Source organism: Equus przewalskii, chromosome 22, assembly GCF_037783145.1.
Source record: "Equus przewalskii isolate Varuska chromosome 22, EquPr2, whole genome shotgun sequence".
NCBI lineage: Eukaryota > Metazoa > Chordata > Mammalia > Perissodactyla > Equidae > Equus > Equus przewalskii.
In genome coordinates, this window is record NC_091852.1 from 49,123,911 (window position 1) to 49,150,586 (window position 26,676).

Below are 26,676 nucleotides of genomic sequence, written 5' to 3' on the forward strand. Positions count from 1 at the left end.
AGTTGGAGGCAGCATCTTCCATTGCTAATTCAGGTGACCACAGTGGTGAAATAGGATACACTATTCATATAATGTTGGACTGATGCTTTCTTGGTGCGGAGAATTTAAAAGTTTGCTTTGGGATTAACTTCTGGTACTATTTTCTATGCGGTTAATATTTTAGAAATCAACAAGGCTCCCAACAAAATAATTAAGCCTAACACTGAAGGCTGGAACTTAAAACTCAGCAGTATCTACCTGTCACTTATTGCTAATAGGTGTCTTCCCTGGTAGGCCTGGGCACAGCCACACCGGCTCACACTCCCCTCCATTTCACCAGCCAATCTGTTTATACCATTTCTCTTTCTCTCTCTTTTTTGTTCAGTAAACTTGTTTTTCAGTGTGAGATGTAGCAAATATAGGGGAAAGGGCATAAATCACATATATAATATTAATTAATTATTATAATTCAAACAACTAGAAAAGTACCTCCTACGTCAAAAAAATAGAATGCTGCCAGCCCCTAGAAGCTCCTCAGGCGTTCGGGTCACAACCTCCTTCCTCCCCAAAGGAAACTGCCTTTGGTACAGTGATCACCTCTTTGCATTTGCTTAGAATTTTGTCACATTAATTTTGTGTCCCTCAACATTATTGAAGTGTAAGTGACTCCGTTAAGCTTTTGATTATAATGTAAGTGCCTGACATTAGCTTTTGATTGCTGAGGCATCCATTTCAAAAGCCATCTATCCTGAATAAACATATTGCCTGTGTTCCTTCTCTCTCTCTTACCTGTGACCTGCTGGGTGACCCTGGGGTGTGCCCTGTATCCTCCTGGAACTGTCAGTGATAAATCTTGTCCCTAAATGTTTGCTGACAGTTTTTGCTGAAGTGCATCCTGTGGTCATAATAAGAACCACAAAGGCCAGTCCAGCCACAAAATTGGCTCCTGTAGGGGAAATCTCCATGGGGCTCCCTACCAGTAATAAGGCCCTGGCAAGAGCCTCAGACATTCTTAGCATCACTATTCACAGGCTAAGACTGACACAACTATTGCTTAATCTTGCTAATAGTATGTTCTCTGGCTTTTTTTCACTCAACATTATGTTACTGGGATTCATCCATGGAATTATGTGAAGCTGTAATTTATTCATTTTTATTGCTATATAGTATTTCATTATATGAATTTCTTTATTCATTCACAGTTTGATGAACATTTGTGTTCATTCCTATTTCATGAACATGCTTGTACATATTTCCTGGCATATAACGTGCAAGTATTCCTCTAGGATGTGTTTCTAGGGATGGAATGATAGCGTTGACGGGTTCCCATTGCTCCGCATGCTCACTATCGCTTGCCTCTGCAGTCTTTTTATTCTAACCATGTAGTAGCATCTCATGAGGTTTGGAACTATTACTACGTCTATTGTCTATTTAGATTTCCTCTTTCATGAATTGCCTGTTAAGTTTCTTGCCACTTTCCCACTGGGTTGTCTCTCTCTCTCTTATTGGTTTATAGGGTTCATTGTATGTAGGCACACCTCATTTTACTACACCTCACTTAATTGCGCCCCACAGAAACTGTGTTTTTCACAAGACTTTCCACCAGCAAAAAGATTAAAGACTCGCTGAAAGCTCAGATGATGGTTAGCATTTTTTAGCAATAAAGTATTTTTTAATTAAAGGATGTAGAATTTTATCAGATGTTTTTATTGAAATTGTATGACTTTTATTTTTAATCTGTTATTATGTTATGCTTATTCATTTTCTAGTGTCAAACTTTGCGTTACTGGGATGATACCAAATTGGTCATGCTGTATGATTCTTTTCATATAATTGGATTGAATTTAGCAACGTTTTTTTTTAAAGAATTCTTTATGTTCAGCCTTTTATTGGAATTCCCATTGTATAGCTAAGAGTGTTCAAAAGGTCAGATTTGGTATGTGTTTCATGAAGATGTTCCACATTGGGGCAATAACAATGAAATGTGGGGCTGGCCCCGAGGCTGAGTGGTTAAGTTCCCGAGCTCTGCTGCGGTGGTCCAGGGTTTCGCTGGTTTGAGTCCTGGGCGCAGACATGGCACCACTCATCAGGCCACGTTGAGGCCGCGCCCCACATGCCACAACTAGAAGGACCCACAACTGAAAATACACAACTATGTACCAGGGGGGTTTTGGGGGAGATAAAGCACAAAAAAGAAAAAGAGGAAAAAAAATGAAATATATTGAAAACAATGCATGTAATCTTTGAATTGTTCCAAGGAATGCCATTGCTATCAGCACAGCTAAAGCCATGCATGTTCTTATTAAAATTCAAACTGCATTTCAAAGAATGTTTTTGTATGTTCAGCCAAAATTCTGGATTGTATACCAGACAAACAACCATGTGAGCATCATTATCATACCTTACCCTCAACAATATTTTAAATCAGTGGCTAAAATTTAAAGCTGTATTTTCAGACAAGACAAAACCTGTATTTTTTGCAACAGGTGTAAAACCAATAAAATACTAATTAATTTCAAAAAGAAGAATTATTTACGTTCAGAAGTAAGATTAGACTGTCATCTTCCCTTCTGATATTGTCCTTATCAGGTTTTGGTGTCAAGTTACACGGCCCACATATAATGACTTGGGGAGTGTCTTAGTCATGCAGGGCCGCCAAAACAAGATATCGCCCGCTGGGTGGCTTAAACAGCAGGAATGTATCTCTCACAATTCTGGAGGCTGGACGTTTGAGGTCAGGGTGCCAGCATGGTTGGGTTCTGGCGAGAGCTCTCTTTCTGGTTCACAGAGGGCCACCTCCTCATTGCGTCCTCATGGGGTAGAGAGAGCTCTCTCTCCTACTCTTCTTATCAGGCCACCAATCCTATCAGATTAGGGTCCTGCCCTTATGATCTCATCAACCTTAATTATCTCCTAAAAACCCTATCTCCAAATACAGTCACATCGGGGATCAGAACTTCAACATAAGAATTTGAGGGGGACACAATTCATTTCAGTTTTCTGCCCCTGGCCCCACAAAATTTACGTCTTTCTCACATACAAAATACATTGCATTCCACCACAACAGTCTCAAAGTCTTAACCCATTCCAGTGTCATCTCTAAAGCCTGATGTCCAAAATCTCATCTCAGTATCACCTAAATCAGGCACGTGTGAGGCTCGAAGTATGATTCACCCTGAGACAAAACTCCTCTCCAGCTGTGAACCTGTGAATCCAGACATGTTGTGTGCTTCCAAAATACAGTGGTAGACAGCCATATTCCAACAGGGAGGAAGAGGAGAGAAGGAAGCGGGGATGGGTCTCAAGCAGGTCCAAACCCTAGCAAAGCAGATTCCATCAGATCTTAAAGGCTTGAGAATAATTCTCTTTGGCTTGATGTCCCACCTTCTAGGCCCAGTAAGGTGGCAGCATCACCTCCACGATCAGTGGGGTGACCCTCCCCCTGCAGCTGCTCTGCCCTCTGAAACCAACGAGGAAATAGTTTTGGCCCTGGGCCTGGGGTGGGAGTGGCAGCCCTTATGATCTCTGCAGGGCCTTGAGGGTCATTCTTCCCATCCTTTAAGAACAGTGTGGGGGCCTTGAGAGTCATTCTTCCTGTCCTTTAAGAACAGCGCGTGTTCACAGCTGCAGAGCTCTATGGTCCAGTCCTGTGGAATCCAAGAAGTCTGACAGCATTCTCCATTCTCTCCTGATTTCCCTGTCCCCTTTACTTCAAACTGGCAGTATCTTTGCTGGTTTAATCCCATCTCTACTCCTGGCCTCTGCTGAGATGACTGATTAAGTCCATGAGTCACACCCATGATCTTTTTATCAAACGATTGTTCAGCCACACCCTTACTGTTTCCTTCAGAACAAGCTCTCTCATTTTTGCAATATGGATGGGCTGAGAATTTTCTAAATTTCTAATTTCTGGTTCCTTTTTGCTTAAAAATTCCTTAATCAATTCCTATCTCTGCTCTTCCGTTTTACTATGAGCAGTAAGGAGGACCCAAGGCATACCTTCAATACTTTGCTTTGAAATCTCCTCTGCTAATTATCCAATGTCACCACTCGCAAGTTCTACCTTCCACAAAACACTAAAACACAATTCAGCCAAGTTCTTTGCCACTTTATAACGAGGACTTCCTTTCCTCCACTTCGCAACAGCCTCTTCCTCATTGCCATCTGAGATCTCACCAGAATGGCCCTTAACATCTATATTCCATCAACATTCTGCTTCTGAGTATTGATGTACTTTCTGAGAAGATGGAGGCTTTGTCTCCAGCTCTCCTCTTTTCTTTCTGAGCGCTCCCCAGAATCACCTTTAACGTCCGTATTTCTACCAGCGGTCCCTTCACGACAATCTGGTCTTTTTCTAGCATGCACCTCAAAACTCTCCAAGCTTCTACCCATTGCCCAGGTCCAAAGTCACTTCCACGTTTTTAGATATTTGTCACAGCAGCACTCCTCTTCTCAGCACCAGAATCTGGCTCAGTCAGGGTTCTCCAGAGGAACAGAACCAAGAGGATGCTATACCTACACCTACACCTACATGTATGTCTATATCTGTATCTATCTACATCATCTCCTCTTGGTTCTGTTCCAGGATCATGTGAGCCAATTCCTTGTGATAAATAAATATATATATTTTATATATTTTTATCTTTTTATATGTCTTTATGTATTTTTTGACTTTTTTATTTTTTCAAGACTTTTTCTCCAAGTAATTTTATTGAGATCATAATGGTTTATAACATTGTGTAATTTTGGGTGTACATTATTATTTATCAGTTTCCGAATACACTTCATTGTGCTCACCTCCAGTACTCTAATTTTTATCCATCACCATACATATGTGCCCCTTTATCCCTTATGCCCATCCCACCACCCCCTTCCCCTCTGGTAACTGCTAATCTTTTCTCTTTATCCATGTATTTGTTATTGTCTACATATGAGTGAAATCAAGCAGTATTTGTCTTTCTCTGTCTGGCTTATTTCACTTAACATCATACTCTCAAGGTCCACGCATGTTGTTGCAAATGGGATGATTTTGTCTTTTTTTATGGCTATTATTCCAATGAATATATATATACACACACACACACACACACACCCACCTCTCCTTTATCCATTCTTCTGTAGAAGGGCTCTTGGGTTGCTTCCACATGTTGGCTATCATGAATAATGCTGCAATGAACATAGGGGTGCATAAATTTCTTTGGATCGTTGGTTTCGAGTTCTTTGGATAAATATCCAGTAGTGGGATGGCTGGATCATATGGTATTTCTATTTTTAATTTTTTGAGAAATCTCCATACTGTTTTCTGTAGTGGCTGCACCATTGTGCATTCCCACCAGCAGTGTATGAGGGTTCCTTTTTCTCCACATCCTCTCCAACATTTGTTTTTTGTCTTGATAATTACAGCCATTCTGACAGGTGTAAGGTGATAGCTCATTGTAGTTTTGATTTGCATTTCCCTAATAATTAGTGATGTTGAACATCATTTCATGTGCCTGTTGGCCATCTGTTTATCTGCTTGGAAAAATGTCTGTTCATATCCTCTGCCCATTTTTTGATCGGGTTTTTTTGTTGTTGTTCTTGAGTTGTGTGAGTTCTTTATATATTTTGGAGATTAACCCCTTGTCAGATATATGATTTGCAAATATTTTCTCCCAGTTGGTGGGTTGTTTTTTTGTTTTGTTCATGGTTTCCTTTGCCTTGCAGAAGCTTTTTAGTCTGATGTAATCCTACTTGTTACCTTTTTCCTTTGTTTCCTTTGCCCAGGCAGACATGGTATTCGAAAAAATGTTGCTAAGTCCAGTATCAAAGAGTGTACTGCCTATATTTTCTTCTAGGAGTGTTATGATTTCAGGTCTTACATCAAATCTTTAATCTATTTTGAGTTAATTTTTGTGTATGGTGTAAGATAATGGTCTACTTTCATTCTTTTGCATGTGGCTTGTCCAGTTTTCCATTCATTGAAGAGACTTTCCTTTCTCCATTGTATGTTCTTGGCTCCTTTGTCAAAAATTAACTGTCCATAAATGCGTGGTTTTATTTCTGGGCTTTCAATTCTGTTCCATTGATCTGTGTGTCTGGTTTTGTACCAGTACCACGCTGTTTTGAGTACTATAGCTTTGTAGTATATTTTGAAATCAGGGATTGTGATGCCTCCAGCTTTGTTCTTTTTTCTCAAGATTGCTTTGGCTGTTCGAGGTCTTTTGTTGTTTCATATAAATTTTTGGATCCTTTGTTCTATTTTTGTGAAGAATGTCGTTGGGATTCTGACTGGGATTGCATTGAATCTGTAGATTGCTTTAGGTAATAAGGACATTTTAACTATATTTATTCTTCTGACCCATGAACATGGAATATCTTTCCATTTCTTTATGTCTTCTTCAATTTCTTTCAATGTCTTATAGTTTTCAGTGTACAGGTCTTTCACCTCTTTGGTTCAGTTCATTCCTAGATATTTTATTCTTTTTGTTGCAATTATAAATGGGACTGTATTTTTGATTTCTCTTTCTGCTAGTTCATTGTTATTGTATAGAAATGCAACTGATTTTTTTAAATTGATTTTGTGCCCAGCAGCTTTGCTGTAGTTTTTGATTATTTCTAATAGTTTTCTGGTGGATTCTTTAGGGTTTTCTATATATAGAATCATGTCATCTGCAAATAGCAAACCATAATATGTAATATATAGAGACTTTTTCATCTATCTATATAAAGATTTATTATAGGGAATTGGCTCACAGGATTATGGAGGTTTATAAATCCTAAGATCTGCAGTCGACAAACTGGAAATGCAAGAGAACCAGTGTTGTAGTTCCAGTCAAATCTGAAGGCCTGAGAACCAGGAGGGCTGATGATGTAAGTTCCAGTCCAAAAGCTGGCGGGCTTGTAACCCAAGAAGAGTCCGGTGTTTCAGTTTGAGTCCAGAGGCAGGAAAAGACTAATGTCCAGCTCAAACAGTCAATCAGGCAGAGTTCCCTCTTATTTATGAGAGGATCAGCCTTTGCATCCATTCAGGACTTCAACTGATTGGATAAGGCCCACCCACATTGGGGAGAGCAATCTACTTTACTCAGTCTATTGATTCAAATGCTAATCTTGTCCAAAAACAGCCTCACAGACACACTCAGAATGATGTTTGACTAAATATCTGGGCACTTTGTGGGCTAGTCAAGTTGACACATAAAATTAACCAATACAGGGAGTATTCCTTCTTTCCCCAATTTCTGGAAGTTTTTGTGTAAGATTGCAATTATTTCTTCTTGAACGTTTGATAAAGCTATCTGAGCCTGGGAGTTTATTGGTGGGAAAACATTTAACAACAGACTGAATTTATTTAGTGATTATAGGAAGATTCAGGTTTTCTACATTTTTTTCTTAGCTAATTTTGATAAGTGATATTTTCTAATAGTTTGTCTAAATTTTTTTCATATATTGATATGAATTTTTTTCATATTTTGAAATGGCCTAAAGTCACTATGTCCTTTATTATCTTTAATTATCTACCCCAGAAATAATGTTGCCTTTTATCATTTTTGATATTGGTTTTATGTGCTTTTTTCCTTTTTTTTTCTTTTTTCCTTTTTTCTTTCTTAATGAGCCATGCCATACTTTCATCACTTTTATTAACTTTATCAAAGTGGAAACTATGGGCTTTACTGTTCCATTCTATTTTGTTACTTTCTTCATATCGTTAATCTTTGCTTTAAGTTTATTATTTTTTGCCTTCCGCCTTCTTTGGGTTTAAATTGCTTTTCTTCCTGTAACTTCTTTCAACGGATGCTTAGATCACCAGCTTTTCAGTCTTTCTTCTTTTCTATTTTATGTACATAAGGCTATAAATTTTTTCTAAATATTGCTTTAGCTGCATTCCACAAGTTTTGACGTATAGTATTTTTGTTATTATTCTATCCAAACCATTTTCCAATTTCCACTAGAATTTTTCCTTTAACTCATGGTTTACTTAAAAATGTATTTCTTAATTTACATATAAGAACTTAACATATATTTTAAAATATTTATGTCTAACTTAGCTTTCTCATGGTCAAAGAACGTGGTCTCCGCGAGTCCAGCCCACGGAGATTTGTTGAGATGTGGTTTGTGGTCCATCTCCTCTTTGTTGAAAAATGTTTTTTGTGATTTTAAGAAGAAAATGCTTTCAGCATTTATGTATACTGTTCTATATTTGTTCATTGGGTCAATTTTGTTAACCATTTTATTCAGATATTCTCTATCAATTACTGAGAATTGTGTGTTCAGATCTTCCTCCATCCTTACCGATTTGTCTGTTTCTTCTTGTAGTTCTGTCACTTTCCATATTACATATATTTAGGCCACATTATTTGGCCCATATATATTTAAAACTAGCATGATTTCCAGGTAAAATTAACCTTTTCTTACATAGTTAAGTGATTTTCTTTACCTCCAATAGTAATTTCTTTGCTTTAGATTTTATCTGATTTTTATATAGTGATCTCTGCTTTCTATATGCTTATGTTTTAGAGCTCCCCATATGAATAGTAAATGTTAGATTTTATTTTTATCTACTCTGACAATCTTTATTTTTTCACTGGAGTATTTTCTTCACTTGCAATCTATTTAGTGACCGATTTATTGGCATTTATTTCTACCATGTTAGTTTGTGTTTATGCCATCTATTCATTGTTTCTTTTCCTCTCCCTTCTTGTCTTGTTAGATCAGCTGCATATGTTTATCGTTACTTTTTTTCCCTTTGAACTTATTCATACTGTATCTATTCTATTTGTAGTTTCCCTAGAAATTAAAACATGCACAATTAATTCCACAAATCAGAATTTGATTAAATCTTTACTCTCTTCCTGGGCAACACATGAATCCTAGAATATTTTAAATTCTTATACTCCTCTTCTGAATTAAATGTTATTGCTTCCAATTTTTAATCCATGTTCTTTTGTTTTTTAATCCTCTAGATGTTATTATCACTGTTTTATTCAGTCAATATTAATTTGCATTTGCATACATATTTACCACTTTCTTTCTTTTTTTTTTTCCCCCCTTTTCTTATCTCAGACCTATCATTTGGGATCAATTTCTTTCTGCCTAAAACACATTCTTTAGAATTTCAACTATTTTCAACTATTGCTCTGTTCTGTCTACTCACCTTTCAGGACATGAACCAATTGCTGGTTAGACCTTCTCATCTTACCTTCTACTATTTTTATTCTCTCTACTGTATTTTCCACTAATTCCTCTTTTCATCCTGTTCTGATTTGTCTTTCAATTCACTAATTTTCCCTTCTGCTATATTCATTTTGCTGTCAATCACGTTCATCGATTAATTAATTTAATTACATTTTTAATTTCTAGAAGTTGTTTGATTATTTTTTGAATATGCCATGCCACATTTTATTACTTCTTCTGTAGTTATTTTCAAGTTTCTTGTCGACCATATTTTATAAACTTTAAGACGCGTTTTTTTTACATTTTAACATCTCTGAAATAGAGATATGTCTGATAATCAATGTTGTTTTATAATTACTGTCAGCCAAAAAGCAGCCATAAAGAGGTCATTATTTTGTGCCCAAAACAGAACTTACAAATTGGTACAAAAGGAAGAAAAGCATTTGTCAGATAGATAACGAAGAACTGTGTGTGCGGGCTTTTTAAATTTTTTCTCCAGTAAAGATACCAGATATGGAATAGGAGTTGCAGTTGGGCTCACCATCTGATGAAGCTTCGGTCAGCCACTGCATTCTCCAAGATCTATGTGCTTCTGCACAAAAGAAGTAGGTGATTAAGGGAGGACTGATAAAGACAGCTAGCCCTGCATTTTTCAAATCTTTGCACTACCCTCTGCAACTGCCCCCAGGACATAGTATTGCTTTTGCTTTTCTATTTGTATTGGTTTTCTATTGATGAATAACGAATCCTCACAGACTTGGCACCCTGCAACAGTACCCATTCATTATCTCGCAGTCCTGCATGTCAGAGTTCTCAGCATGGCCCAGCTGGGTGCTCTGCTCAGGATCTCACCAGGCTGAAACCAAGATGTGAAAGGGCTGGCGTCTCATCTGAGGCTGCATCCGGGTCCTCTTTCCAGCTCACAAGGTTGTTAACAGAGTCATTTCCTTGCAGATGTAGAACTCATGGGGGCTGCATCTTCCAGGTCCACAGGAGAGAGTTTCTGACACTCAATCTTCTTGTAAAGACTTCACCTGATTAGGCCAGGTCCACCTAGGATAACCTCTATTTTTATCAACTCAGGTTCAACTCATTAGTAACCTAATCATGGGAGTGACATTCTGTCTCATTTTCACTTGTCCTGCCCACATTCAAAGGAAGAGGGTTTTATAGGGTGTGTACACCAGGTGGCAGGACTCTTAAGGGTCAATTAGAATTCTGCCTACCAGACTATCTTAGAGGGGTCTCAGGACTTATATTTGGCTCTTCCTATCGTAACAGGCCTCCCTCTTTCTCTAGGCTGTGGAGATGATACATAGGTCACACCATGTTTTGGGTATGTTTATTCCTATTGTTTATTCAGTAACCATGGCTCTAACCTGTGGTTAGTTAGATCCCACGCTGGGTCCACTGAAAGACAGTCCCAGGCCAAAATGTCATTTACCTCCCAGTGTGGCAGGGCCCCCGTGCTGACTGGTGGACAACAGTGGTGCTTTGGGTCCCAGGAATTAGCATCTATGTAGGGCCAGTGTTTATAATCTCTGAGAAGTCTGGGTGTTTCTTCTTGCCTCGTGCACAACGACTCTGTAATCGCCTGCAGAGCCCTCCCCGCCTGCAGCAGTTGGTCCCCGACTCCAGTTTCCTTCTTCATGCTGTGAACCAGCCCATCACGCCCCCTCAGAGGTCTGGACTGCCCCTCCTCCAAGCTTCTAGGCTCTGAAACCTCAATCCCTTCATTTTGTTTCTCAAGCCCCAGCAGGGGCAGCTGCTCCTTCAATTGCTCCCTCTCTGTTACCTCACTGTTTTCTTTCTGTCTTTTTAGTCCTCACTATCTGTTCCACCAATTCTCTGTTTGAAAATGTCTCCACTACATGGATGAACCCAGAGGACATTACCCTAAGCGAAACAAGCCTGTCACAGAAGGACAAATACTGCATGATTCCACTTACATGAAGAATCTAAAGTAGTCAATCTTTAGAAGCTGAGAGTAGAATTGTGGTTGCCAGGGGTTGGGAGGAGGGGGAAAAAGGGAGATGTCAGTCCATGGGTATAAGATTTCAGTTATGCAAGACGAGTAAGTTCTAGCGGTCTGCTGTACGACATTGTGCCTATAGTTAACGATATTGTAGTGAACACTCAAAAATTGTTAAGAGGGTTATCTCATGTTAAGTGTTCTAACAATGACGACAACAACACCACCAACAAAGAAGCACAAAGAAACCTTGGAGATAGAGATACATCTATTAGCTTGATGGCACATTTGTCCAAGCTCATCAAATTGAATACATTAACTATGCACATCAATTGCACCTAAATGAACCTGTTTCAAATAAGTAAATAAAATAAAATGTCTATTAAAATAACTGATAGATTTCCTGTTTTCCTGAGTGGAGCCAGACCTATATCCAAAGGTTCCTCAACAATAGAAAGGAACATTATACAGAAGTACAGTTGGACATATTATGACTGCACGTGGATGAAACTCACAAACTCAATGCTGTGACATGAAAGAACTTATACAGGGGACAGCCTGGTGGCGCAGCGGTTAAGTTCGCATGTTCCACTTCTCGGAGTCCCGGGGTTCACTGGTTCGGATCCCGGGTGCGGAGATGGCACCGCCTGGCAAAAGCCATGCTGTGGTAGGCGTCCCACGTATAAAGTAGAGGAAGATGGGCACGGATGTTAGCTCAGGGCCAGTCTTCCTCAGCAAAAACAGGACGATTGGCAGTAGTTAGCTCAGGGCTAATCTTCCTCAAAAAAAAAAAAAAAGAACTTCTTACAGCGTGATTCCACTCACATGCATTCTAAAATTAAGTCCTATTGTTTAGGGATGCATATACCGAGTGTAAAAACACGAGAGAAAGAGGAAGTCAGTGCCGTGAGCAGCAGGGTGGTCCCCAGCAGAGAGAGAGCCCTTGCGACCCAGAAGGGCGCAGCTCCGGGGCGTCAGCCGTTTCGCAACCCCCAGCTGAGTGGGGGTCACACTGTATTTGATGCACTTTTATGTATATGTGTCATAGCTCCCAACGTAAAATATTTTGCTAGTTATTTTAGTTGTAATAGAGATGGCTTTACAGCTTACAAAAACTTGCAGCCTTACTTTCCACTAACACCTGTCTTTTTCCTTGTGCTTGTGTCAAGCCCTCAGTCCTCTCACGTGGAATGATACGAAAACAGGTTTAGCACAAGACGGAAGCGCTATTTTGAGAACATCAGTGACTTCTGAAGCGCGTGTAGAACATACTCATGAAGCTTAGGACTTACCTCACATGGAACCACAGCATTGCTGGTTGTACTAAAGCCTGCCGAGGAAGATGAGCTTGAGTCTTGTTGCACTATACCTGGAAAACAATAGCAAACATTTTTTAAGCTAGAAAATTGAAACTAATAATCATGCCTTTTTCAGTCTTAATCTGTTTAAAATTGTTCTCAGATCGTATTTTTCAGAGATAATCTGATTTTTCATGTATACATATTTAAATCAAAATATGTTCTTATATTTTATATATTACATATTAAACGTATTTAGTGTATCTTAGCATTCTGCATCTTAAATGAAACAATTTTTGGCAAATTCTTGGTAAACTTATAATGAAAGTACATAAGTAAATTATATACATTTGCACAAATTATTTAACTCCTGTGTATCGAATCATTGCTTTCTTTTCCCCAATAGCATTACATTTAAATAAAACTTGAAACATTTTTGGAAGACCGAAGGGGAGTTCAGGAATACAGTCATACCAATGATGGCTGCTCTTTCTATGCTAGTTTCTCCCCACTCCAGGAGTCAATTTCAAATTACTCCCCCCAGGTACCCAGTATGCACTTTTTAACCTAAGTTATCTGTAATAAGAACATAGGCAGGTATAAAACAAATATTAATTACACTTAAAACTTTTATCATAGTATCAAGGTGTTATTTATTTAGACAGAATAAATTATCCAACTACAGGTTTTTTCTTCAAGGGAATTTTAAAGAAATTCCAAACTTTGTCATCTAGCAATTGTACGAACTTTAAATATATGGTATTCAAAATGAAGTCTTAAAGTATAATTATGATTCCTTTCAAATATCAGAGAAGAAAAAGTACAAAGTTAGACTTTCTCTAACAAGCATACCTTTAGCAACTGACATGGCCAGGAGTGTCAGCTTTTCAGCTATAAATTACTAATAAGATTGCTTAGAGGTCGAATAAGGAAATGTGTTCAGAAATGTCACCTAACACTGCACAAGGATTTTATTGCTCTGCACCATTCAGAGAGAAAATAATGAGAAAAATAAAACTCTAGGTTGAAATGTTAACTTCATAAAGCATGATGATAATATATGGTCTTTTCTTTTAGATTCCTTCTAAAAACCGTCAAGCCTATTAGTACTCCCACCAATCAATATTTTTGGACCCTAAGTACCCCGTCCACAGAACCCCGCGTTCTGTAGTGAGCAACGCTCCGGCCTTGACTTCTCTGTAGGAGCATCTGCCCTGGGGCCACCACCATCTGATGGCTCTACACCAGCCATCCCACGTTCTGTGCCTCCTTACACCTCTCTTTAATTAGAACCTATCTCGATTCTCATCTTTGCAAAGGTACCCAAGTTCTCTTTAACTGCTTCTTCTATAGTCCATGAAAAAGTCAACCCACAAGTATTTACTGGTCAGCCACTGCTTTCCGGAGTTTGCCTATCCTCAGTTCCTTATTAGTCTACCCTCTGCCCTCCAGAATATTCATCAGCTGGTGCAGGCCCACGCTGCTCTGATGCAGTCAAATGTGAGCCACAGAGCTGAGGCGGTTGAAAGAAGAGGAGCTCAAACATACAAAAGAAGTTCCAGTGACTACTTTGTATAAGAAATGGCCTCTGTTAAGAGACTAGAACATCCCTTCGCTTAAAGGGAACAGCCACAGTTTATTTTTACTAAGTTCTCTTGTCATTAATACCTTCATAATGAAAGGAAATTTAAGAAATTCTTGTGTTAAGTGTGACATATTCTTAGCTTCCAGATTCACGGGAAAATGTCTAGGAGATCTTAATGGAGGAAAAAAAAAGTCGTTTCAACTAATAAATAGTTGAAAATGGCTTAAAGCAGGCACTCACGGAGGATGGTCATGAGCACCCCGATGCAAGTCTGAGCGAGTCTTCCGTGCTGTCTCCTCAGCTGCACGTTTCAGTCTCCCCACAGGGTCTGGGACAGCCCTGAACACACAGACACGTGTCCCCTCCGCCCTCGCCAGTATAAGTGTTAGCTGACTTCCACATCACCCGAGTGGCTTTGCCTCACGCTGCGGCTCGTGGGAACATTCCCAAACTGGGAAGTGAATGGTATGAAATAAAAAATGTTTATCTATTACAAGAACATTTTCATGATACTGAAAAAAGGTAGTTCCACTTAAAGCAAAATTTGTTGCTTTTACTATGATAGAAAAATCTCTAAATTGTGTAAAATAAAACCAAACAAAATGGTTCTTTAAAAGGTGTGGTATATATGTACAATGGAATGCTACTCAGCCATAAAAAAAGACAAAATCATCCCATTTGCAACCACATGAATGGATCTTGAGGGCATCGTGTTAAGCGAAATAAGCCAGACAAACACCATATGATTTCACTCACATGTGGAAGATAAACAAACTTACAGACGAGAACAAATCAGTGGTTACCAGGGGAAGGAGGTGGAGGGTGGGCACAAGGGATGAAGGGGCACAATTATATGGTGTATGACAAACAATAATGTACAGCTGAAATCCCACTATGTGATAAGCTATTATGACCACATAAAAAAAAATAGACGGCCTATCCTAAATGCCAAAAAAATGGCTCTTTGAACATTTTATTGAATACGAGTGGATACACACACACATACACACACTAGCCTCGGGCTCCAGGCTCGCTTATGAGAGCTATTTTCCCATCTGTGTAGTAAACTGGCTCTTGTGTGGGCAAGTGGACCCAGCGGAGGGGAGTGCAATAGGTCCTGTTTTAGGTAACAATTAGCCCTGTACCCTTTTAGATCCAAGCTCCTCACCCTTAGTCAGGTGTTCGATTTCTAACCACAGGTCGGATTGGTACTTCTCTTTGGCTTTCATTTTACTAAAAGAAGCAGAAAGAAGGGAAGACGTCATTAAGTGCTAAGTGTGGAGACTGACCTATGTTTGGAGCCCCCATAATTGCGACGTGGGGCTACTGCAGGTAGAACCCTCAGTCAAGGAGAATTTCGTATTTGAAACACTCCAAATAAGAGAGATTTGGTAATTGCATCAGGATTTGTTTCACAGGGAACCAAAATAATGGAGCAAATAAATGAATATATATGCTATTTTCCATTTGATTCACATGCCTGCTTTTGAGCAAATGTGTGGATTGAGATGCCCTGAGCATAAGACGAAATAACATGTTTATTCTGCAAGACTACTCAGACGTCATTCGACAGCTCTTTACAGTGTATCAGTCACATACCAAGAAATGTCTTTTCCTTTTCATATTTAAATAAAATGCACTGATCTTAGAACTGGATCATTTGTAACATATAAAGTTTTTGGCTTTACAGTAGTTAAATTTCTTGCATTGAAATTGATCCAAATGTTAATGACTACAGTTACGTGAATAAGGTTTTAGGCGTGAAAGGTGGCCCTCAGAGGCTTACTTTTCTTCTCCTGTTGCTAAATGACTCTTGTGGAGCACATTTATGTTGAAACAGATGTCACATTTATATTTTCACACTGGCTTGAATTTTTTTTCTCTTTACTCTCCAATATTACACCATCTCACCTACATTGCTGTATGCATTAGCTACATTTATTGTCTCTTTGTATGTTTATCATATCGTCATTCACATGGTTGGAGTTTAATTTGCTCTATTTTTGTGGTAAGAACGGGATAAAATGCTCCACTAACCAGTAAACAAAATAGGGAGAGGCAGCAGTTAAAAAATACACATATTGAAACATACAGTTAGTTAGAAGTTATAATTAAAAATATGTAAAACTAAGATCAGCAGATGCTTCAGAAGTAAAAGGTCTGTGGGAAATAGGCCACAATTTTTAGTTTGCCTCAACCTATTTTCATTAAAAAATGTTTTTTTCTACATGTGCAAGACATTCCTTATGAGGGAATTTTGAATGTTTGTGAACCAAAGAAATTTTGCAAACAAGGAGGAGAAAACAAGAGAAACTTCATTCACAGGCGTATCAGTTTTCAGTATTATTGACACCATTTTGTGGAGATGCCAGAATCAATTAAAGCCTGTTGAAAGGACATGTGTTAAAAGCAACTAATTGCTTTCAAATTTTCATCAGTTTTCATTTCGTCGAAGAAATCTATTCTCTTTGGGGGAAAACTAAACTTTATGTCACAGGAAGAGACTGAATCTGCAACTTCACTGTAAATGCTTTGCACCCAGCCTGGAAGTCGTCCTGAGAATGGCGTCGTCAGGCTTACCAGGCCAGAGCGACCGCAGCGGCCTCCGGGAGGGCCTGCCTGGAAGTCTGCTCTCTGTCCAGGGCCGACTCCCACGTGAGCATCGCTGACGCGTCCCGTTTATCAAACCGCTCCATCGCCCCCAGCGCGTTCTACAAAATCAGGTGAGTAGGTTTTCATTTCCATCTCATATTTACATTTTAAATCACATCCAGAAAAACTTAAGAGGTGCTCGGGACTCTTATTTTTCTTGAATAGTAAATAGAAAATTTCCTTATTAAAATATATTACTTTTCGTTATAATTGAGGGCGGTAATTAAAGATTCTCATGAACAGTCTCGTTTTTACACTTATCACCATGACACCTTCCCCTCCCCCCAAGCACGGCCGCTTTCTTATGAAAAGGCTTTTTGTAGGTTGAGACCTACAGAAACTGACATAATTCAGCAACTTCATCATCATGATTTTCACCTGTTCTTTTTTCCATTCTGTGAGCCTTCCTGGGCTGTGACTGATGCTCACTCTTGCTCCTGTGACCAAGCTGGAATTTCTAAAAGACTCCACGTCTTTGGTTATTTCTAAGGTCAAGCCCTGGACATCCTTTTCATCCCCGATGCTAACATATAGAAAGTAAAAGACACATATGAATGCAAAAGTGGAAAACATGTCAGCCTAAATAAAGATATAAGATACATACTTGACAGTAAATCTTACCATAAGACTTTTAAGGATTTATTAAAAAAATTTGCTACCAACAGAAAAGAGTAAAAATCTAGAGATGCTACCAAAATGTATAGACTTGGTTTTTCACAAAGCTCTTAGAAAATGTGAAGTGGCTGGCTAAACGTAAGACACATTGGGCAGGAGTAGACTGCTTCTTAGGTTCAACTCATATAGTTGGAGAAATCATTAGTTCTTTCAAGGCAAAGACAGTTTTATTGACTTAATTAAGAAAGGTCACTATTCCAAACTTTATATTCTTAATCAGAGATTAATTTAAAAATTGATGTAGGCATTGAAATTCCACACTCTGTCCATCTGTGAATAACTTATCGATAAGCATATGTGCAATGCACATCACTTATTAATGTAACAGCATTAACCTCCATTCCCAGAAGGATCGCCCAGTCCCTGGGTGGTTAGTCCCATCGCTCCCCAGCAAGTTCTGTGGCCGGCAAATGAGAATTCCCGAGTACAAGCAAACCAAAGACACTTTTGGACATGCAAAGAGATAGAAAGGTTACTACACACAGACTTTTCTGAAAGAATTCCTCCAGAAGGCTCTCTAGTGCAAAACAAAAACTGAATTCAAGAAAAGGAAAAATAGGACACAAAAATAGTGACAACATAACTAGGTAACATGATTAAGTCTAAAGTAGTATCAATAAATAGTAGTAATCTGGGTCTAAAATCCCATGTGATGCTGGCGTTAGGACTGGAGTGGAGCTATCACAGTTCTTGACCAAACGCAGAGGGAATATAACAAGAACCCCACTCTCAGCGTCTCCACTGGCCACGTGTGCGACCTTTGTGAGGGCAGCAGTCCTCGAAGAATAGTGACTCTTCTGAATCAGAGTCAATGCCTACTGGGAAATAAGCAAATTTCTTGAGCACCTGAGAAAAGATATGCCCTAAAGAAACCAATTACACAATTTTGAATATTTTTATTCCTAGTGAAAACTTAGAGCATCTTGTATCTTTAACCATAAGAGGAAATATCATAGATTCTTATATAACTGAACTCGATGTACTTGGAAAATATATTTCTTTGAATCTGATCGACAGAGACTTTGTTGGGCTCAATTATGATGCTTTTATACTACATGTCATTATAATAGAACTTGAAATCAGGCCGCATCTCAAATATATTTGTATGTGTTACATGATATGAAGGGCTTTTAGGAGAAAAAATATTTTCTGCTGTGGGCTTTCCTCTATGTTAATAATCAAAGAAGCAAACTGGGCGCAATGCTTGAACAAATTCTTATGGGAATTAAAAGGAAATAACTGCCAATGAACAAATCACAATGAAAAGAGCTTAGACAAGACAGACTCAAACCAACACATGTGCCGGGAAGAAACTTAGTGAGAATAGCGCAGGCTCTGGGTCACACGGTCCTGGGAACCAACTTGGTTCTAGCTTCTAGGAGTTATGTAGCTTAGACAAGTTACAAAACATCTCTGAACTGAAGGCGTGAAATGGGGTATTAATACATATTTAACTGGCAGAGTAGTTAGAAGCATTCAAAATATATACATACATATATTATGTATGTGTGTGTACACATATTAGCAGATATACATGTATATATATCTCTTTTGATGCCTAAATATAGTGGGCACACAACTTTTTGCTGTATATTATTAATGCACACAGAAAAGGAATTAGCTTACAGAAATTGTCATAATTTTAAGCCTCAGTCCAAACCTTAGACTTGATAAATCAGGAAAGTGAACTGAAGAATGTTTAGGAATTATAAACCCAGTTAGTTTCCTAATTTATCAATTTCGTGATGTGTTTTAAACATAGTGCTACTTGTATTTTAAAGCACCATTTCCTGTTACAATTTTTAAGAGAAGAAAATAGAAATTTATCTTAAAAAAAGAAATATTCATTTGAAAGCAGAAGCCCTGAAACTCAAAGCGCAGAGAGTATTATAGATGTAAAAAGCATACTCGGTTTATTACTGGTATTAACAGGGAAAGAACTGTGGACAGGGGCCTTCCTTACCTTCCTGAGGCATTCTGCAGGAGCCTGTAATCCTTCATCCTACAGAATAAGGGGGTTCTCTCTTTGCTCATAGTGACACGAACACTCCCAGCCTTTCCCCTCCCGGAGATCTTGGTGGAACAGGGAGACCTGAAAATCTAATTCCTCATCCTCCAACAGTCCAAAGGAGCTGCTGGTTTAGGGCAACTGCTGCTGCCTGGAGCTGGAAGGGTCCTGCCCCAGGATTCCAAGGATGGCTCCCGAGTGGCAGTTAAACATGTTGACTCAACTGTGCAGGCTTGATGGGCACCCATGTGTAAAGACCCGATGTGGGGGAAAGGAGGAACCCCTTCCCTGGACAGTAGTGAGGGAGAAAAATCCAGGAGGGTATTCTAGTGATGACATTGTGATCCTGGATCATTAGACACAGCCTTTGAATTACGAACTTTCATATATATATATATATGGTCCGATATATCAGATCACCACTGGGGCCCAGGTTTGTTCCCCGGTGAGAGAACCACACCACCCGTCTATCAGTTGTCATACTGTGGTGGCTGCGTGTTGCTGTGATGCTGAAAGCTATGCCACTGGTAATTCAAATACCAGCAGGGTCACTGACGGTGGACAGTTTTCAGTGGAGCTTCCAGATTAAGACAGACCGTGAAGGAGGACCTGGCCACCCACTTCTGAAAAAATTGGCCATGAAACTCTATGAATAGCAGCAGAGTATCGTCTGATACGGGGTGGAAGGTGAGAGGATGGCACAAAAAGACCAGGCAGGGTTCTGCTCTGCTGTGCACAGGGGTGCTAGGAGTCACAATCGACTCAATGGCACTGACAACAACATGTATATTTTTTGAGCATTTAGCCCCATTTACTTTCTTTGTCTCTCACTCTCTCTCTCCCCATATTTGTAATATGTCTGTCTTTTTTTTTCTGAGCCATTTGAAAATAAGTTGCAGACACTGGGCCTTGTTACCTCTTAAATATTAAAAATAAGAGCACCTCTTACATGACCACAGTACAGGGATAAAAACCTGGAAATTCAACATTGACACAACACTATTAACTAAAACGCAGCCCGTATTCAAATTTTGTCAATTGTCCCGGTAATGTCCTTCATAACGACTTTTTTTCTGGGTTCCGGATCGCATCCAGGCTCGCTCGTTGCATTTAGTTGACACGTCCTTTAATCTGGAGGTGCTCCTCGGTCTGTCTTTGTCCTATATGACCTTGAGACCTTGAGGAATATAGCCCAACTACTTTCAGTCTGGGTTAATCTGACATTTCCACATGACTAGATCCATGTTAGCAGTTTGGGGAGGAATTCCATAAAACTGAAGTTCTGTCCTTATTGCACCCTGTGGAATGGCACGCACCCCAACACCATGCACCCCCGGGACATGTGATGTCCGTCTGTCCCGTTACTGCTGATATAAACTTTGATCGCTTGGGTAACCAGGTTTCTCCACTGTAAATTTCCTTTTTTCTATTTGTAACCAGTAAGTTATTTTGCGGGAATATATTTCAAGACTAAGTAGGCATCCTGTCCCTCATCAAACTTTCATCCACTAATCATCCTTACTATTATGCTTGCGAGACAGGGCTCCATTCCTTCTACGTTTATTAATTGGCACTCATTATAAGGAACAGCTTTTCCTTTTCTCTCACTTATTATTTATTCATGACTTTATTTACATCAGTATGCACTCATGGGCTCCTATTTCATCTTATTCCTTGTTCCTTAATTACTTTGATGCTCAGTAGTTTCTTGTGTTAGTCAGCTCAGGCTCCTCTAACAGAATACCATAGACTGGGGGGCTTACAAAACAGAAATTTATTTCTCACAGCTCTGGAGGCTACAAGTCCAAGATCGAGCTGCTCTCGAGGCAGGTTGCATCCTGAGGCCTCTTCTCTTGGCTTACAGGTGGCCCCCATTTTGCTGTGTGCTCACACGGCCTCTACTTTATGCTCACTTGGGGCGGGGGAGAGAGAGAGCTGGGGGGAGAGAGCTCTCTCACGTCTCTTCTTATAAGAGCCCCACCCTCATGACCTTGTCTAAACCTAATCACCTCCCAAAGGCCCCACCTTCAAATCCATCACATTGAGGGTTAGGATTTCAAACATACGAATTGAGGGGAGGACACAAACATTCTGCGCATAACATAACGTCTGGTCAGTTACCTATTGGCCAGAGGGAGACACTTCAATCGGACTCCTGTGTCCTTTCACAAGCTCCAATATTATTTGAGGACTTGACTGTTTTCTGGCATAAGATGTACCAAGTCATCTTGTACATTCTCTGTCCTGGATATGGAGTCAAGGCATTTTCCAAGGATCCTTGTTTCTTCTTATGGGGAGTGGTGTTTAGAAAATAATATATGCATGCTATGTGATCTCATTGCTACTGGCTTATTATTGCTTCCAGGCCCGCTCAGCAGAAAGAACTAGGTGCACATACACATGCATACACACATGTATACACATACGCATGCCACACACACATACAGGCATCCCTCACACACACTCAGCGGCACAGACCTATACACATGCATGTAAGCTTTAAAAATAATAAAATGAAACACGAAACAGCCATTTAAAATCTCATTTCTGAGCCTGACACTGTCATAGAACCCCATCTCTTAAGAAACAGAATAGGGGCCTGGTGATACAGTGGACACACCTCATAGAATCAGGAGTCATGGTCTTTCACCACACTTGTTCACCTCAGAAACGGCATGATCCGTGCCAAGCAAAGTGGCTGCTCTATCTCTGAGCAATACCTTGAATCTGAAATGTTCTGTGTTTCAAAATCTCTAAGTTCTCCTCCTTAAGTCACAAAGGTCATTCACACTTACTTTAATGTTGGAATGAATACGGCTATATAATAATAACTCCTAGTCTGTAAAATCTAGAGACGGATGCTCGTGTTCTCTGGGGGCTCTGCAAGTGTGAGGCTTTCATTTGGTAGGGCTGGTACTGAAGAATGCGGAAAGAGGCAGGCAATGGACAAAGGGGAGGCAAGGCTTCATGGGCCAAATGTAGTCCCTTATTCTCAGCTCTAGACAACATGGAAATCCTCATTTCAATTTCTATTTGTTCATTCAATTCTCTTAGCAATATTAAATTCATACAAAGAAGGCAAGAAACACAATAGAATCATCAGCTTTATACTCATCAGGGAAATACAAATTAAAACTGTAATATGATACTGCTACAAACCACCAAGGCTAAAATTAAAAAGACAGAAAACACCAAGAGTCAGTGAGGACATGGAACAACTAGAACTTATGTACATTGCTCGCATAGGGAGAGTGTAAATCAATGAAACTACCTTGGAAAATTCTGTAGCAGAATCTTCTGAAGCTGAACATATGCATAACTTATGACCCAGCAATTCCACCCCTTCAAACATGATCAAAATGTCTAAATATGCACACCAAAAGACAGGCACAAATTCTTTCATAAGAGCCCAAAATTAGAAATAATGTAGGCATCAATCAAAAATAGAATACATTTTTACAAATGTGAAATATTTATACGATTGAATACAACAGCAGTAAGAAAGAGAAAATATTACTACATACTACTTCATGGGTAAATCTCTGAGACATCATATTGGGGAGAAAAAGTCAGATGTACAATGATACGTAGTGTATAATTCTATTTATAGCACTCAAAAACAGTCAGAAGAGTGACTACCCTGGGGTGGATGGGGACCACTGTCACTTGATTTGTAACAATTACAAACTCACATACTCTTTTACTCAGTCATTCCACTTCCAGGAATTTATGCTACAAGTAAGCTCTCAGAGGTTTGAAAGAATGTATGGGTAACATTATTTACTGTAGCTTTGTTTTTAAGGCTGGTAAATGGTTACATAAATTTTGGTACTTTGACCCAATGCAACACTAAGCAGCCACACCAAAGAAATGCACATGTATTGATAGATTGATCTCCACTATATTCTTTAAGCAAAAAAAGCAGAATGTATAACAGAGTATATAGTGTGCTATCTTTTGTGAAAAGGAGAGTATAAAAGTACATATTAGTATTTGTTTGTATATGCATAAATTTTCTTTGAACAAATATATTAGAAATTAATAATAGTGTTTGCCAGCAGGGAAGGGAAATAAAAAAGTGGTGAACAGTGGAATAAGGGAGATCATTTTTTATTCTATACTCTCTTGTACTGTATAAATGTATTATTTCTTCTGTCTACTTTAAAATTTTTTAAATAAACAATGGAAGTTTCTAGTTCTGGTGAAGATGGAATAAACACACTCCACCTTGTTTCTCCTCTTGGATGCAACTAAAATCCTTGGACAGAATACATAGAACAGGTATGTGAGGACTCTGAAATGTAAATGGTAGCAGGTGTATTGAAGAAAGAAACCAGATCCCAAGTAAGAACAATCCAGCAGTGAGGTCCTTAGATTTTTTTTCCTTTGGTATCCTCTAGCCTGGATTCAAAGGCAGCTTGAAACCTGAAATCGTGTAGCAGGTGTGAGTGAAATGAATCCCAAAAGAAGTCTTCTCTTTCTAATCTACCTTTCACAATAAAGAAAGGATGACTCAGTGGAGAGAATCAAGAGCCAAGAGGTGGGACAAAGGGCCAAGGAGAGTTATTCCCAGGCTTTGAAAACTAATTGAGCAACTCCTGACACTTGCCAGGCTGGGTTTCAGAACCTCTGCGAATCAATGACTCCTTTTTTATTTTCCTTTTTTCCCTTTTTTGAATCAGAATGTCTATAGCTGTTATCCTGTGCCTGATTCACTATTGTATTTTGGGTGTGTTGGGGGCAGATAACTTGTCTCTAGTTTCACAGGTCTGCAGATGGAGAGGAGGAATTGTACCCTAGGAACTGTACTTAATGTATTAAACCCAAGATCTTATATACATATACCGCCTGGACTTGACTGAGATGATGAGATTTTGGGATGAGATGATGTTATAATGAGATGAGACTCTTGGGAACTTTGGGAGATGACTGATGTATTTTTCGTTTAAGAGAGACGCGAATAATTGGAGGCCAGAGGAATGGACTGTGACAGACAGACCCTAAAGTGACCTTCTCAATGATTCCTATCTTCTGGTTTTGGTATTCATGCCTTTGTGTAATCCCATCCTCTTGAGGGTGGGTGGGACTTGTGACTTCCTTTTAGCCTATAGAATATGCCAAAAGTGATGGGATGTCACACTTGTGATGATATTACATTATATAAGACTCCATCTTCTTGGAGACTAGAGCTATGGATTCTCCTTCAGGACCTGACGAAGTAAGTATCCACGCTGGAGATGCTCACATGACAAAACCAGATGGCCTCTAGATGTGAGGGCAGCCTCCAGCTCACAGCCACCAGAAAGTCATACAGCTGCAAGGAAATGAATTCTGCCAACAACACGAATGAAGTTGGAAATAGATGCCTTCCTAGTCGAGCCTCCAGATAAGAATGCAGCCTGACCAACACTTTGATTGAAGCCATATGAGACCCCGAGCAGACGGCCCAGCTAAATTGTGTCTGGACTCCTGACCTACATAAAGTGTGAGATAGTAAACGTATGTGCTGTTTTAGGCCACTAAGTTTATGGTAATTTGTTACGCAGTAGTAGAAAACTGAATACAGTGGACAGAAACACACAGAACAACAGAGAGAAAAATTTGGAAAACAAAAAGGGAACAGAGCTTCAGACCTATTGGACAATACCAAAAGTTTTAATATTCACTTCACTGGAGTCCCAGGTGAGAGGAGAGTGTGCTGCAGAAAAAATATTTTAAGAAATAATGACGGAAAACTTCCTAACACTGGCAAAAGATATAAACTTCCAGATGCAAAAAACTCAGTGAATCCAAATAAATCTGTGCTCAGATGCATCACAATCAAATTGCTGAAAACTAAAGAAAAAAAGAGGGAAAAATAATGCACAGTGGTTTGAATGATGATGTTTCACATAAAAAACCATAGATGTCAGAAGACAATGGAACATATTTTATGCTGGAAGAAAAGAACTGTCAACCTGGAAATCCATACCCAGTTAAAATATCCCTCAGGAATTGAGGGAATATAGACATTTTCTCAGATGAAGGAAAACTAAGAGAATTCGTCACCAGCAAACCTGCTCTAAAAGAAATGCTAATAGAAGTTCATGTGAAATGATGCCCAAAGAAAATATATAATTTCAGGAACAAAAGGAGAGGAAAAGAAATCTAAATATCTATGTAAATATAATAGATTATTTTTCTCTTCTTAAGTTCTTTTAAATATGTGTGACAAATTAAAATCAGAAGTTATTACATTGTCTTATAGGGTTTTGAATGTATGTAGAGTTCGGATCCTTGGCATGAACCTACACACCACTTGTCAAGCCATGCTGTGGCAGGCGTTGCACATATGAAGTAGAGAAAGGTGGGCAAGGGTGCTAGCTCAGGGTCAATCTTCCTCAAAAAAAAAAGGACTTTTGTATATTTTCTGTGTATCCTCAAATATTCCTTGAATCTTTACAAGGACGCATTCAGGTATTACTTACACAATAAAGACAACCAGACTTCTGGTTTCTGGTCCAGCATGTGAGGAGCTTAGAAACTGACACTCCATCCTAACAATAGAAAGCTGAACAAACTGAATAATCCACAATTCTTCTTAGGTCCGCCACTGAAGTGAGGTCACAGGGCAACTTCCCCCCAGATTGGAGAGACAGACAGGCAGATACAAAGAATCAGAACTTACTGGAGCAGAAACTCACAAGCAGAAACCTCTGTGGGAACAGTGCCAAGTTGGAAAAACTGAACTGTAATTGGCGGGTTGCTAGCCGCTCAGTGTGGACAAGTCTAAGAAGTAAAAACTCCTCGGGAACCCAGTCATTAGGGGGCCTTCATGCTTTTGTGAGTTTTTTCTCCAGGAACTATCAGGTTCTCACAGTAAGACTGGAGAAAGTTTCCCTCATGCTTCCGACGGGAGGAAGAGAAAAGAACTAACTTTGAAATAAGCCAGAGCACTCTGTTCTTCACAAGGGCTGCCCTCAGGAGAAACGATCTAATCAGAGCCAGACCTGCTGGGCTTTTATCAGAGTCTAAGTGACCTGAGGGAAGGGCAATACTCAACTCCAGCCCACTCTGGTGTTTCTGTCCCACCTAAGAGGTGGGGGGACTGAAAAGCATGTGTGAAGTTCACAGTCCAGGTGCACAGGCCCACCAAAAGCCTGAAACCTAATCCTAGAGCTATCGAAGGCTCTCCCTCTCCCCACACCTCACCAAGACATTACTACAGGTCTGTTTACTCAGTACGTCATGGCCAGCCATCAGGAAAAAATTTCAAGCCATACTAAAAGGCAAGAAACACAGTTTGAAGAGACACAGCCAGCATCAAGCACCAGATTCAGATATGGCAGGAATGTTGGGGTGATCACACGGGGAACTT

At 39.4% G+C, this 26,676-nt stretch overlaps 1 protein-coding gene across 7 annotated transcripts in view; it reads right to left on the reverse strand.

Moving 5' to 3' along the window:
- The window catches only part of LOC103554495 (serine/threonine-protein kinase MRCK alpha-like), a 58,656-nt gene that overhangs the window by 28,388 nt on the left and 3,592 nt on the right, over window positions 1–26,676 (reverse strand). For 2 of the 7 annotated variants that reach the window (XM_070590357.1, XM_070590356.1), the window contains exons 1-5: window positions 19,275–19,508; window positions 17,015–17,159; window positions 16,565–16,695; window positions 15,153–15,217; window positions 12,394–12,470 (exon numbers count right to left, since the gene is read on the reverse strand). In XM_070590357.1, coding sequence (XP_070446458.1) covers window positions 12,394–12,470; window positions 15,153–15,217; window positions 16,565–16,695; window positions 17,015–17,159; window positions 19,275–19,345 — 489 coding nt within the window. In that variant the 5' untranslated portion in view covers window positions 19,346–19,508. Of the gene's footprint in view, window positions 1–12,393; window positions 12,471–14,224; window positions 15,218–16,564; window positions 16,696–17,014; window positions 17,160–19,274; window positions 19,548–26,676 lie in introns of those variants that run through there. The other 5 variants (XM_070590359.1, XM_070590358.1, XM_070590354.1 and 2 more) reach the window with 4 other exon arrangements.